At 42.3% G+C, this 15,575-nt stretch overlaps 1 protein-coding gene across 4 annotated transcripts in view; it reads left to right on the forward strand.

Annotated features, from left to right (window-relative positions):
- The window catches only part of EMC9 (ER membrane protein complex subunit 9), a 233,946-nt gene that overhangs the window by 13,740 nt on the left and 204,631 nt on the right, over positions 1–15,575 (forward strand). For all 4 annotated transcript variants that reach the window (XM_044058750.1, XM_044058751.1, XM_044058749.1 and 1 more), the window contains exon 2: positions 6,300–6,522. In XM_044058750.1, the coding sequence (XP_043914685.1) occupies positions 6,319–6,522 (204 nt within the window). In that variant the 5' untranslated portion in view covers positions 6,300–6,318. The remainder of the gene's footprint in view (positions 1–6,299; positions 6,523–15,575) is intronic.

Consider the following 15,575-nt stretch of genomic DNA (forward strand, 5'->3'; position numbering starts at 1 on the left):
CAGAGCTTCTCACCTGGGGGTAGGCTCCTCAGGGCGGGGTGTGACCCCGGTTCTGAGGTTGTCCTTCCCAGTTCCGGGCAGGCCTGCTGTCCAGGTGATGGAGAGGGTCCTTCACTCCGAAGGCTCGCAGTCAGCGCCAATGACATCAGTATCAGAACCCCCCCCCCCAACATGCACCTCTCCCAACCCTCTGTTTTGGGACCTCGGGCACAGGAGTCACAAGAACCCCCTTTGAAGGGAACCCCTTCTCCGGAGTCCTCCTCAGAAGATCCCACTGGGGAACCACCCCAGAAAAAATGAAGCCAGAGGAAGCACCTTGATTCCCAGGAGGAATCTATCACCGAAGACACTGTGTTGAGGTGGAAGGGTCCCCACGGTCTCCCCCAGACGACGTCTCATTTAGAGACATTCTCGAAATCCTCAAGCAGCGGGGAGATTGGAAGTCCTCTTAACCCTTCTGAGGAATTGGGGTTCTTGCAGGCCTTCCGTGCTCGGCCATCTACTTCCTGGGTGACCCCACCAGCAGATGATCTTGTTAAACTCATTGTGCAGCATGCCTGGAAGGCCCCAGACAATGTAGGACCTGTCCCCCAGAGGCCAGACAAAATTTTATGTACACCTGAAGACCAGCCCCACTTGTCCAAGCAGTTGACTGTTGATTTTATGGTCATGGCTGTGGCCACCAAGAGGGACCTGGCAGAAGATAGTTCGACTGTCCATCCTCCAAACGGAGTCCTGGACCATAGACAGACTAGGGAAGCAGACCTATGCTTCAGCGACCTTCGCCATTCGGTCACTGAGCTATCTGGCACACTTTACTCGCCTCCAAAGAGACCTAATTTCTGAAATGTCTTCCTCTTTTGTGGGGGTACTGCCTGATGAGGTGCGTGATACTGTCGCCTAGCAGCTTGCTACCCTTGAATCCATCTTGAACTCCTCAATGCTTTTGATATCTCACACCACCGAGGGGGCAGCTCGAGCTGCTGCATCAGGCATTGTCATGAGACATAATGCATGGATGCGGTTGTGTGACTTTGCAGACCCTTTAAATCTTCCTTCATCAGTGCACCTGTCGACGAATCTGCACTTTTTGGACCCTAAGTACGAGACACACTTGCAAGTAGTGAGAAAGATGGAAAGACCTTGGGAAGGGAGGGAAAAATGTGGTTCAAGAAATCCCAAAGACCTTTTCGTGGCACTCGTGGTGAACAACCCCCCTGGGGCAGAGGGTGCAACTTGTATGGAGGACGCCCCTTTCGGGGTAGAGGGGCTCAGCGTAACCAGGGAGCTAGAGATTCTTTCTCCAGCAGACCCTACTAGCACTCCTGAGCAGCAGCCCAATTGCTTTCCTCTGGAAGCAGTTGGGGTCATTTTCTCTGCACCTACTAGCCTGGCATCTTATTACTACCGATGTTTGGGTGCAGAGAATAATATCCAGAGGCTACCAAATACCATTTGATTTAATTCCCAGACCCGTCAAATGAATCCCCGATGTACCACCCAATCGGAGGGAATTGGCAGCCTTAGAAATAGAAAAGCTGCTAAGAAAGTAATCCAACCAGTCCCACCAGACTAGACAGGATCCAGGTTTTACTAGAAGTTCTTTTTAGTGCCAAAAAAGACAGGGGACTGGAGACCAATCCTGGATCTCTGCCTATTGAACAAATTTATCAAACCTCAAAAATTCTGGATGGTCACAGTACAGTGCATTCTTCCCCTCCTAGGGAGGGACAAATGGATGTGCTCTATAGATCTCCAGGACACGTATTGCCACATAAAGATGGGTCACAGCTCCCAGAGGTTTCTCCGCTTCTGGTTGGAAGCCAGTCACTACCACTTCAGGGCACTGCCATTCGGTCTCTCGACAGCCCCCCCAAGTGTTCACCAAATGTATGGCAGTTGTGGTAGCTCATCTTCGACTACAAGGATTCCAGGTGTTTCCCTGTCTAGATGATTGGCTCAGTACCGCTCTGACCAGGAATCTCCTAGTCTGCAGCCTGTCTTACACTCAAGGTCTCACTCACTCTGCTTGGGGATTGCAGTCAACAAAGACAAATCTCAAATGTCCCCAGTGAAGATGCTGTAATTTATTGGAAAGGTCTTCGACACAACATCCTGTCAAGCGTCTCTCCCCTGTCACAGTCTTTCGAAAATAAGACACCAAATCCAAGACCTTCTTCCTCAGACCTGTGTACCAGCACGTCTTGTACTGCAACTCTTGGGTTGCATGGTGGCTGCCATTATGTTAGTACCACTGGCGAGACTGCACATGAGAATCCTGCAGTGGCTCCTTTCCGCACAATGGTCATTTCTAACTCACCCACTCGACCACGTGATACGTCTTACAAACTGTTGCAAGGAAGAAATGTTATGGTGGATGAGGCCACAAACGGATTTTTGCTGTCTACTGTTCTGTCTTCCCCAGCCCATGACCACTGAGTTCACGGGCACTTCCCTGTTAGGCTGGGGGAGGCATTTCCAGGGAAAATTGGTCCAAGGCACCTGGTCCTCCATGGAGGCCAATTTGCACGTAAATGTCCTGGAACTGAGGGCAGTTCTATGCATCCCCACCCTCTGGGACCATTGCAATTCAGTCAGACAACATGTCAGTCTGGTATATCAACAAGCAAGACAGAACCAGGTCTTACCCCTTGTGTCGGGAAGCCATAAGGATTTGGCACTGGGTGATAGCTTCCAACTGCTTTCTTATAACAACTCACATTCCCGGGAGTTCTAACCTTATTGCGGACAATCTGAGCAGGAACATCTGATGCCTCATTAGTGGTCCCTCAACCCTGTAACAGCGGATCAGATCATCCAACACTGGGGCAAGCCTTGCTGTGATCTGTTTGCTTCCCCCATAATCTACAAATGCAAAAGCTACTTTGCCCTGATCCCCCCTCAGGGGGAAACCACCGAGGGATGCTCTAACACACAATTGGACCCTGGGCCTTCTGTATGCCTTTTCCCCATTTCCCCTCATTCCAAAATTTCTCCAGAAAGCTCAGAGGTTGAGAAGCAAAATGATCCTCATTGCCCCCTACTGGCCCTGTCAAGTCTGGTTCCCGTTTCTATGGCCTCATCTGATTCACAGCCAGTGGATCCTGGATCATTCCCAAGACCTGTTATCTCCTCCTCAGGGACTGATTCATCTGAATCTCCACAGTCTCAAGCCCACAGCTTGGTTCCTCCACTTCCAGTGATTGCCAGGCTACCTGACATTCCATCTCCTGCTCGTGAAATTCATCTGGCTGTACACAAACCTTCCACCAGGAAAGCTTATTCTAGTAAATGGACTAGGTTCTCTATTTGGCCCAAAGATCAGAACTTAGACCCTTTCTCTATGTCTCTTCAAAAGATCCTACAATACCTGACTACTTTTTACATGCAGGAGCCTCAGCATCAACGATCACTGTACATTTAGTAGCTATCGTCAATTTTCATAATGGACTTGATAATTATTTGATTATGTCACACCACCTATGCAAGACTTTTTTGAAAGGAGTATTACATGTTAAACCTCCGGTCAAGCCTCCCTTGGAACCCTGGAACTTGACTTTGGTACTTCAGTCTCTCACAGGTCCTCCTTTTGAGCCCTTTGATTCATGTGATTTAAATTTTTTCATGGAAAACTTTACTTCTAGTAGCACTTATAGCGAGAAGAGTATCTGAGCTGCAGGCCTTGAGTGTCAAGAGACCTTACATGATTTTCCACACGGATAGGGTGCCCTTTGTACTGACCCTTCTTTCTTGCCCAAGGTCTTTTCTGGATTTTCCATTAACCTATCTATTACCTGCCGGTTTTCTTCCCTCAGAATTCTAATAGAGGGGCGTACCTTTTGCACATGCTTGATGTGCATCGGCAGCTTCGTTGTTATTTGGACAGGACTAAATCTTTCAGGAAAACAGACCCAGATTGGGTAATCCTGTTTCCAAAGTGACTTTATCCTCCTGGGTTAGAAACGTCATTATCTTTATTTACCAACAGAATAAGCTACCCTTACCTTCCACAAAAAAGGCTCATTCAACCAGATCTATGGCTACTTCTGTAGCATTTCATTCCAGAGCCTCTATGGCTGATATCTGCTCAGCAGCCACTTGGGCAAGACCTCATACCTTTATCTCTCATTACAAATTAGATTTGGCCTCCAGGGGACAAGCAACTTTTGGTTCTATGGTGCTCAGGGATATCCTTCCTTAGGGCCACCCAGGACTCAAGTAGCTGTGGACTCGGTCCTAATAGTAATTAATGAACAAAAATTTACATCATCAGATAAAGCAGTTATGTCTTACCATAACATTCCATCTGTGTTGTAGATCTTTGTTCATTCATTACTTCCTTCTCCCTGCCTGGACTCCTGGTGGACTTTAGGAGCTCCTGGTTAGGGTATTTGCTCAGACAGAGTCTTCTACTATTTTTTCTATTACTACGCCTATTATATAGGGGCAAGCAAACTAGATCTGGAGTAACTAGGAGAGGGGCATTATGGATAGGTCTTAGCTGAGAGTTTTTGGCTGGCGTGAGCTTGGAAACGGCTGTATGTTTTCTGAGGACAGAACCGAGGACCTAATAGTAATGAATGAACAAAGATGTACAACACAGATGGAATGTTATGGTAAGACATAACATTTTTTGATTTTTACAAGATAAACAGTTACAGTGTTAACTTGTCATATGGTTTATGTGTATAGTGTTATTTCTTAAGGTATTCATTCAAGTAATACCATGCTCATTTTATGCACGTCATTCGTATGATGTTCATTTGTAATGAAATGTAATAATATCCATATAGTAATGCCATGCTCATTTTATGCATGTCATTCGTATGATGTTCATTCGTAATGAAATGTAATAATATCCATATAGTAATGCCATGCTCATTTTATGCATGTCATTCTTGTAATGTCCATTTGTAATGAAATGTAATAATGTACATATAGTAATATGTTGCTCCTTTTGTGCATGTCACTTTATTCTTTCAAGACGTTCAGCTGTAGTCACTCATTGTTAATGCTATCAGAGCGAAAAGTTATTAGTGCTATAATAGCTGTACATTGTTACCATTAGGAGGCTGCTGTAGGCAGAATATGAGGGAGAGTGAGAGCTCTAAGCTTTCTTTCTGGGGGCTGGGTATTTTGTGACTCTGTCCCCAGTTCTTGCCAACCATCAGACCCTGTCTGTCAGTCATTCCAATCTTTCCCATCACCAACCAAGAGCTGACCAAGAAGAGGTAATCCAGGCAGTTATCAGGGTGGTTTGAACATTTTTTTTTTAGTTTTCTTTCCATCTCTACACCCTCAATGATGTACTGGGGTGGGGTATGCATTGGGCATCTGGGGGTGTTTCCTTCAAGCAGCCCTTTCCCCTCTCCCCACAACACAAACACTGGTCTCCTCAATGTCTGCCAGAGATGTCATACCACCCTGTATACCTTCAAGTGTGTGCAGAACCGTCCTGCTCACTCCCTCTGGGAGAGGTGAGCAAGCCGCACCCCTTCACTTCCCTCTCTCCCTTCCTTCTACTAAGAGATAGTCTGTGCTTGACTTACAAAGCCATGTCTGATCCAGCTATGTTAGAAATGCTACATCTAAAGAAATCCCAATCCCTCTGCACCACATGCTCTAGAGATTTCAGCCTCATAACCCAGAGACTGCCCTTGCTCTGGAATAGACTTCCCATACATGTCAAGCAGAGCACTTCACTGGCCCTGATGAGTGGATGGAAAATAGAAAGTTCACCCCAGGGATCACTCCACTGGATCTACTTGGTAGAGGCACTGGGAACTAACGTTGGGCGGCACAATGTCAGGGCACTTCTATGTGTTAGGCTTGTAAAGGCTCCAGGGCCATTAGTCTAGTATGCACCTATGAACCTGGTTCCCCCAGTGCTACAGCCACTAATCAAAGCCCAGTTGCCAGGGTTGCAGTTAGGGCCCTGTCCCTCCACATCATGGAGCCAGGCTTAAAAATTCACAATTGTGCTGATGCCTTCTTAACTGGTTGACCAGTTTGTGGCACTTGTCCTTTTGGCTATAGAGGTATACCTTTGTCCACTCCGGGTGAAGACATTTGGAAGTCATTCGTTACAAATAAATGCTGTGCGTATGGATATTTGATACATAAAGTACATACCTGTATGAATACATTATGATTTTATATAAATAATGTTATTTATTAAAAGTATCTTCTGTCTGCACTCTTCCTTTTTTTTTATTCTGATTCACCATACTGATAGCTAATTAGAGACTGAATGTTATAAAAATATTAATATAAAGTGTTACTTTTATTGTTTTCCCCAGGCAGACGTATTGTGGCAAGATGTGTGAAGTGGAAATTTCAGCACAAGCCTACGTAAAAATGCATCTCCATGCAGCTCAGTACCCCCACTGCACAGTGAATGGGATTCTGCTAGCGGAGAGATGTATAGGTGGGCGGATGGACTGGTTGTGTGTAACTGATTGCATCCCTCTGTTCCATAACTCTCTCTCACTTTCAGTTATGCTGGAAGTGGCTCTGAATCAGGTATGAAAGTTATTTTTGTGTTGTTTTGATTTACTTTTATCTTATAAACAATTAGTTATTTCAAGGCATGCGTTTCTGTCATCATGAGCAAGTTTCCACCTCCCGCCAGAATAAAGTCAGTCTTTAGTTTTGTTAGTGGTATGTTAAAAATGCAGATAGTTTGTTCATAGTTTATGGTACTTGTACTTTGAGTGACCAGTTAAGTCACACAGCTTCACAGTGTATAGTTAGAGTAACTGTTATAGGTAGTTTGAATCTAACCCATTGCTGCAGAGAGATCACCTGGAATGCTAATGGTTTGTTCTTGGATAGAAACCTAAGAAGTTGCATCAGCTGACAGAGAAGGATTGGGCACCCCAGGGCAACTGCACTTAGGGGTAGTCAAGGAAAAAGCCAGTAGGCGTCAGTTAGTGGCAGGAATTGTATGGATGTAGATTGCAGTGAAACCAAGTACCTATGGGACATGATTGAAGTACTCAGAAATCCAGTACAGGTGAGATGTGACACAAGTGCCATGAAATGCAGTACAGGTAAGAAATGATATGGTTGCTGTGACACTTACTATGAATAGGATGTGACATAAGTGTCATGAAGCATACTGTGGGTGGGATGTGATGCAAGTGCCATGAAACACACTACAGGTGGAACGTGGAATCCACTGTAGGTGAGACGTGGCATAAATGCTGAGAAATGTACTACATGTGGGGCATGATATAAAGCTCACTACGAGTGGGATGTGTCATAAGTGTTATGAAACTTACTACAAACGGGACATAATGTAAGTGCAGTGAAATACACTATGGGTAGAACATGATGTAAATGCAGTAAAACCCTCTATAGGTAAGATATGAAGTAAGTGCCATGAAAACCCTCTTTGGATAAGGTGTAAGTATAGTGAAGGGCACTAAGCGTAAAGCATGACATGAGTGTATTAGTTTCACTTGTGGAGGCAGAAGTCCTGACAAAACTCCCTAGAGTGAAAGTACTTCTGGAATTTTAATTCTCCTGTAACCCCACCCACTCACACGGAATACTGCCGTTTTGGAGTCTCCTCTTGTAAGTAGGAAGACTAGAAAGATAGTTTAGTGAAGGACTGCATTTATGGAGTAAGCTAACCAAGCTGGGACATTGACACAGAGGAGTATAAGGGAAAAAAAAAACAACTTGAAGAATTTGGAGTTACAGTGAAATGTACTTAACACATGGATTCACCCAGTAGTATAATTCAGCAGCCTTACCAAGCTGTAACAGCAAGAGGTTCTCCCGTTCGATTTTCGGCTTGCCTTGGGAGTGCCTTCTGTGTGGAGTCTGCATGTCCTCCCCGCGGTTGGGTAGCGTTCGAAAGACATGCGTGCGTAAATGGGCGTGCCTTTGTTGAAGGTTGGGCATCGAGCTGGCACCTCGACGTTTCGTAAAAAAATCTACTGCCAATCATTAGCAGACCGGAGTTCCGCTGTGGCGACCCCTTACCGGGGAAAAAGCCAAAAGAACAACAACCACCAAGCTGTAAAACGTTACTCTTGTGCTATGCCTTAATGTAAAAGGGAAGAGGTCATGCACTCTGCTCTCTAAGTTGTGCTGAGAACATCATCTCAGTGGTACATCTTGTGTCTTGTCTTCCATTATGTGTTTTTGTTTACTTTGTTTGTCAAGTATGTGTAACTGATCATGACTGTTTGTTTACATTGGAAGCTTGGGGTGAAAAGTTGCACTTTTACTGAAACTACAATGTAGTCTAAAGGCGTAGCAGTTACACAAGTGGCATTCTTTACTTGCTTACAACATTGGTTTGTTGACATTACATGTTTTCTGCCACTTGTCTTATAACCTTTATACTGCATGTATTTAATTAGTGTGCAGTTTAGTTTTAAACATGTATGTTCAATTTGCCGCATGCAGTCTGTCACAGAACATTTAAATTAATGTTTGCTTAGCAGAATGAAATGTAATGCGCTTTTAATATCTGAGTAGTAGTAGTAGCTCATATGCAGAGGTCTTGGTTATAAGATAAAATATTTAGATGGCAAGGTAAATCTTAACTGACACACTTTTTGCATGCTGGTTACTGACTTCCAAAATGTTGATTTAGGTGGCCAAAATAGCTAACACCATATCTATGATTGAAGTGAGTGATGGGTGGTAGTACAGAACCAGGAACCATTTCTGTGAGCACATCTGTTAATACAAAAGCTAACGAACACAGCCTTTAGAACAGGAAAATCCTTTTGACACAGCAGTGGGTTCTTAACTGTTGCAAATTTTATTGTTTTTGTCGTGTCTTCTAACCTTTCTAGTTATTGCTTAAGAAATTTAAGTTAGATTGGCACATGAGTTTGGGAAGGAGCAATGACGTTACAAGAGTTAGCATAAAAAATTATTACTTTCCAAAGTAAACTATGTGAAGTATTGAATATTTTTTTTTGTGTTTCATATTTTATACTTCAGTGGAGTGATCGAAGTTACTGTCTCAAGTGATTGTAAGGTATGTTATGGGGTCAACGTCTAACGTTTCCAGATTTGATTGGGCTAAGGGGTAACTTTATTTTGTATTCAGGAATAGTCATCTGTTTTTAAACCATGATTATGGGACCATTAATGATATTTGTCATTGATTCTGTACCTTGTCACTACTTTTTCCCCAATTAGAATTGTGGTGTCATTTTGCACTAGAGCAAGAAGAGGAATTACTCTATATTTTACAGCAAGATGCATAGTAGTTTTGAGGAGTGATCTGTAAGCTTTTCTGCTTGTAGACACTTAGCCTGGGATCGTTGCCTGTTCCATTTAACTATCTAAAATACTTTCTAATAGGAAGCTGACAAGCCAGTCCAGTATCACTCTTTCATATTTCTGTATTTAGTAGTCACTGAACTGGATGAGTAATACTTCACATTAAAGGCTTTTGAAAGGTAAAGGAATATAGTGCTCACATCCTCATTTATTGCAAGTGTAACATAATTTGAAAGGGGTCTCCAAGTTTTGGATAAAATCCATACTGGTCCAAGTGTAGGAAATAGTTTACTTGATCTTGGCCATTAATTTGTTCAGTAAATTGATGAGGTGTTTGTGTACTATCTTTTCCAGACATTTAAAGTAGAGGAAGATTTTTTTATCTACCTAAAACTGCCGAGTTAGATGTCGCTTCCTTCCTTCCTTTCCTTTTATGTGGTTGTACAGTAGCACGTTTCCATTAGATTCTTTCAGACTTCAGTTGGAAAGGGTGGCTGCTGGATAAGCTACTTTCTAGGATTCTACTTTAAGCATTTTAGGAGGTATTTTGTCACTGAGTTAGATGTTTGGTTTTGTTTTACCAAGGCATGCACAAGCCTATGAAACATTAACTGCTGTGAAGGTAAACGGACTGGTTTCATTTTCAGTTGAGCTCTCTTTTTTTTTTTTTTTCACTTAAACTGGTATTTATCTGTCCAGATACTGTCTTTGAGGATTGATATTTAAAGATGTGGCCTGATTATGTTAACCATGTACTCATCATTTTCAAGATGTGGGGCTTGTTTGTCACTTTTCCCGAATTTATGGTCTGTTTAGTACAGACTAAAAATATTTTGATTCAGTGTAGATAGTGTGCAGCTTAAGGTCTCTTGGTCCAGGACTGGAGAATAAAACAGATGCAGTCTTGATATTTTTGAATGAAATATTAGCTTTTACTGAAGGGAAAATAACCAAAACAAAGTAAGGTTTCTTCAGTCCGAATACAAACTAGCATGAGAACATAAATCAAATAATTGCAGGAGTCCACTTTGCTTGAATGTTGTTTTAACCTTTGTGCAGGTTATGAGGTCACTTCATTAACTCACCACTTAGTTTGTTCAGAACAGAAAGTAAGTAATACATTTCATGTAGCTAAACCCCGTACAAAACAGCCTTTAAACAGTTCAGTCTTTCTTCCAGAAATCATAACTTTCTCCAGTGTGTCAGGTTTAAGCATTAACTGTAGAAGTAATAAACAGGTTTCCAATCAACAGGAAACAGAGGCTCTTCTCCACTTGGATATATGAGTAGTACAATGTAGCAAGGTCCCTAATACTTCAAACGACATATCTCAGACAATCTTGTATTCAGTAGTTTCCTCAGAAACTAATGCCTGCAGTCCAGGGTAAACAAAGCCTAGCGCACCTCAGTTCTAATGACAATTCACTGAAAAAAATACTCCTTTTCCACAGAAGAAAACTACTACTTCCTCAAAGTTGCTGCATCTTCTCACAAGTGGAGGATTTTTAACATCTTCCTCTTATTACGGCTCTACCCTGCTTTAGCTTTCACTACCTGTAGCTCCACCCTGCCTTAACTACTGGGAGGAATTAACTTTTACTGCTCAGCAGCCACTTGGGGATCTCAGGCCATACCAGATCAAGCCAAGACAAATCACAGATCTGTGTGGTTGCTTGACCATTGAAGACAAGCTATAAATCCAAGAGAAGGATGTGCATAGCACCTGGGTAATGCAGAACTTTAAATTTTAAAGGTTGGAGGGCCAGTACCCAGCGTGCAACTTTATATTTTTCTCTGTATTGTGACAACTACTGGAGATGGGCATTCATTATCTTTCACTAATGGAGGAGCATCCTACCAAATCCCAAGAGAGATGGGTGCCCATTCAATTGGCAAACAGTATTTTAAATTGTAGTATATGTAATGTCTTGGTTCATGAGATTACAGCTAAAGAAGCAAATCAGTGTGTTCTTTACCCTGTACAGCTGGGATAGGGCAGCACCCAGGCCAACTGCACATGCAGCTGTATGCTCTATAAAAGGTTTTGCAAAAACGAGCCTAGGCAAAACAGGTAAAGAACACAATGCCTTCTTTAGCTTTTCCAAAGGCTACTTCAGTGTTTGGTGGTATTTAGCCTTTATAAGTCCTATCAGACGATGCGTCTTCCTCTGCAAAATTAGGTCTGAGCTTGCATTAATAACATGTTGGTCATAAAAAGGCTTTAGCCTGCTTCTTGAAAATGGTTCTGGATGTGTTCAGCTTTTCCCTTTTGTGGCTTTACAGTTCCCTCCAATTACAAATCCAAAATATGTAGCTTCTGACATTACTTTCTTGCATTTTGAGGGTTTAGCCTCAGAAGGCATCTTGCATCACTCACACCTTAGACAAATGGTTGTCCCAGTCTTTGCTAAAGATGGCTGTCATTGAATTGTGCTGTATTATAATGATCATGGGGATAAGGTTTTAGAATGTGACCGGTGACTCATGCAAGCAAGTCACTGCATATAATGATCTTTTAATGAGATGGCAATGTCAATTACAATAAATACTGTTTACATTATTTATACCTATGTCGGTACACTTGAAGAGATTGTATGTGTTAGAATGACACTTTGTTGCATAATATGAAATGTACAATGCAAGTCATTGTAACAAACGAATATTTACATTATAAGGCGGTGCTGGAGGTACAACTTATTGCAAGTATAGAAAGGCATCCTTTTGAAAGGATGCAGGACCAGATGCACCAGTGTGTAGTAATGGATTGGCATATTCAGTTAAGGATGCATTTTCTGTTGAGTTTAGCATAGGATACTGATTTGACAAATTTCAAAACTTAAACTTTCTTATTGAGCAAATGGTAGATGTTACAGTTCATCAGATGTGCCTGAAAAATGAAATTGGTGAAGAGTGTGAGGCATTAGCAAAAGAACATGGATTAATGATCATTTCACCAGATCTCATGTAGTATGAAGAAAGGATCAGCATGAGAAGTACTCAGTAGAAGGAGGTGCTTAGTAGGAGCATGGCTAGGGAGGCGAGACAGGCAGCAAGGACACTCTTTGCGATAACCAGCTAGATGGTAGGCGCAGACAGCTGTCTGATTTGGGTGCATGAGTATGAAGAACTTCAGGCAGAGTAGCTGCAGTGATTTTGAGAGACATGGTAGGACAATATGGAATGTTTGAAGAGAGAGGAGGACATATTCTTAGTTACCCTTATCTTCCTGTCTGCTTCTTACAGAGTGCACTACTTAAAAAGTTTAACCTTTTGTTTCCATATTTCTTTAAAAAAACGCTCATCCTAGTGTTCTGGTATATAGACCCTTCCTACAAATTCTTCTAATTAGTATCCCTATTTACTAGGCATTAAATATAAAGTCAAAGTTTAACTTCCCACATGTCAGCCTGATAGCAATAGAAACACTGAGGCAAAGCAAGAACTGCTTCATACTGACTGTCAGCTGTTTGATTCTTCCTTTATACTGTTCCACATGTGTGAGGTGCAGATGTCAACTAACCTTGAAGTCCAACCTGTCTTCAAAGTCTGCAGACTATACCCAGCACGTTGTCAGTTCTGAAACCCACCTCACACAGTCATGCCCAACATTTCTTAGACAGACCAATAAGCCTTCTTACATTGAGGTACTTAAAAAAAAAAATAAAAATAAAAAATAATACCACAAAGACTTCCTTGATGAAGGTTTGGTATACAGGGCACTCACCATCACACTAACAGGCAGACAACTTACACAGATAGTACACAAAACATTAGTACAAAAAGGTATTCCTCAACTGGTAGTCTGAAGCCCTTAATGCATCAAGGCCAAGACAGTACTTCTGGTAACATCTTATTTGTAGGTGGCTCCATAGTCAGGCACACAGATGCATCCCTCATCAGGCTGAACAAAGGCAAAGAGATGGTTAGCTATCTCTTTGATGCCAGGATCTGGAGTGTCACCAGGCCCCCTCAAGTCCCTTCACCCTAAGTACACATATGACATGGTCACTGTGAATGATGGAGTGAATGATGTCCTTGAATTATATATGAAGAATGATATAGAGCTCTTGAAATATGCATATGAAATTGATGTGAAACTAGTATTGAACAGTATCCTACCATTCCCAGGAATGATGCTACACTTCTCTAAGTCATTTTTGCTGCTATTCCTACTGTATTTTAAATCATTTTACTGTTGTGCACTTGATTTCTGCTTAATTTCAAAGTTTAAACTGCATTTATTGCTGTAGGCTACACACTCAAGTGTCATAGCCATTTCTGTGCTTATTTACTGTTTAATTGCATTTTTCTGCTGAATTTATCCTAAAAAAAAAAAAATTAAAAAATTACTATCAGTTTGCTGGTTTCCCACCTTTTTTCTATACTAGAATAGTCCATATCCCAGATTTGCTGGTTTCAGGACTTCAGCTTGTGTTTCTGAGCTGTCCAGACCTTGCTGTGGTAGAGGGAAGTCTTATTGCTTATCAGTGGGAGTGATAATCTTTGCGCTGCCTATCTATCGCTAGAGGAGTGGTTTCCAGCTCAGGAATTGTACCTCATTGGCCTTTTGGGGCTGTCTTCTATCCCTTTCAGCTTTCTGGCTTACAAACCAGTGTTTAAGCAGGTTTGCGCTTGTTTTAGCTCAGCGGATCCTGTTTGGGTGTCCTGCGGACTACTATAGCACTAGAAATGAGGAAGAGAGACGTTTTGCTGATTACAAGTACCATTTTACCTTTTTTGACTATATTTTCTAACCGCTCTTCTCTAAACTATTTTTGTTACTGTTTCTACTGTGTTTTAAATCGTTTTACTGTTGTGCACTTGATTTCTGCTTAATCTTAAAGTTTAAACTGCATTTACTGTTGTAGGCTAAACACTCAAGTGTAGTAGCCTTTTCTGTGCTTATTTACTGTTTAATTGCATTTTTCTGCTGAATTTATCCTAAAAAAAAAAAATAAAAAAAAATTACTATCTGTTTGCTCGTTTCCTGCATTTTTTCTATATTAGAATAGTCTGGATCCCCAATTTGCTGGTTTCAGGACTTTAGTTTGCGTTTCTGAGTTGTCTAGACGTTGCTGTGGTAGAGGGAAGCCTTTCTGCTTCTCAGTGGGAGTGGTAAGCATTGAGCTGCCTATCTGTCACTAGAGGAGTGGTTTCCAGCTCAGGAATTGTACCTCATTGGCCGTTTGGGGCTGCCTTCTATCCCTTTCAACTTTCTGGCTTAAAAACCCATGTTTGCACATGGTGCAGTGCCAGTTAGCTAGGGTTAAACTATTCCCAGTGCCAGAGAGTCTGCTCTTCAGAGTTTCTTTTAGTATTAGCCATTGTTCTAGTTTCAGCACTCAAAACAGTTTATTTGTGCTCAGCACTTGTTAGTAACTCATAGTAAGCACTAAATAACCTACAAATTACTACAGCACTCAACTTTACTCACTTGTCAAGAAGAAAACAGTTTTTAGTACTTAGACATGTCTGAATAGGTGCTTATTAATTTAAGGGTCAGCTCCTGGTGTTTTCTCCTGTCCACCTGATGAATCTGGGCATCTTACAGCAATGTAGAAATTGCCTCAGGTACACTGACAACCCTCTCCTCCTACCACCCAAGACTGCAACCTGTGAGAGATGCACTTATATAGCCAAAATGGAAGCCAAGCTCTCTCCAGCCAAGACTGGTCTAGACTGTCAAGAGGAGAATGTAAACACCCGCACCATGCCACACTCAACACACAGTTCTTCAAAACCTACACCACCAAAACCCATACATAGAAACACAAAACACACATCTGCATTCGTGGAGGCTCTCAATAAAAATCTGCCCAAGCAACAGAGACCTCCAAAGCTGAAACGCAAGCAAGCCCCCCCCCCAACACTATCCAAATGACACGTAGCCCACCAAGTCAGTGTGCAACTCCACCTCAGCTCATAAGGCAAAACAACGTACCTAAGACACTAGTCATAGGTGACTCTGTAGTCAGGCACACTGATGTCCCACTCACTAGGCTAAACAAGGAGAAAGTTACTGTCAGCTGCCTGTCGAGTGCCAGGATCCACCACATAATGCATGCACTCAAGTCACTCTACAAAAAGTCCAAATATGACTCCGTCATTGTCCATATTGGTGTGAACGACCTGAGACATACCTCTCTGGACTACATGAAAAGAGACATGGAGGAGCTCTTGGACCTTGTAGTCCAGGCAGGTATGACCCTAGCCTTGAGTAGCATCCTGCCATCGCCTAGAATGATATCACAGTACAAGGACAAAATGATTGACTTCAACAACTGGCTAAGATTCAGGTGTCATTCTAAGGGGATCCAGTATCT

This window comes from Protopterus annectens, chromosome 16.part0 (genome assembly GCF_019279795.1).
Source record: "Protopterus annectens isolate FY-2018-M chromosome 16.part0, PAN1.0, whole genome shotgun sequence".
NCBI classification, from domain to species: Eukaryota; Metazoa; Chordata; order Ceratodontiformes; family Protopteridae; genus Protopterus; species Protopterus annectens.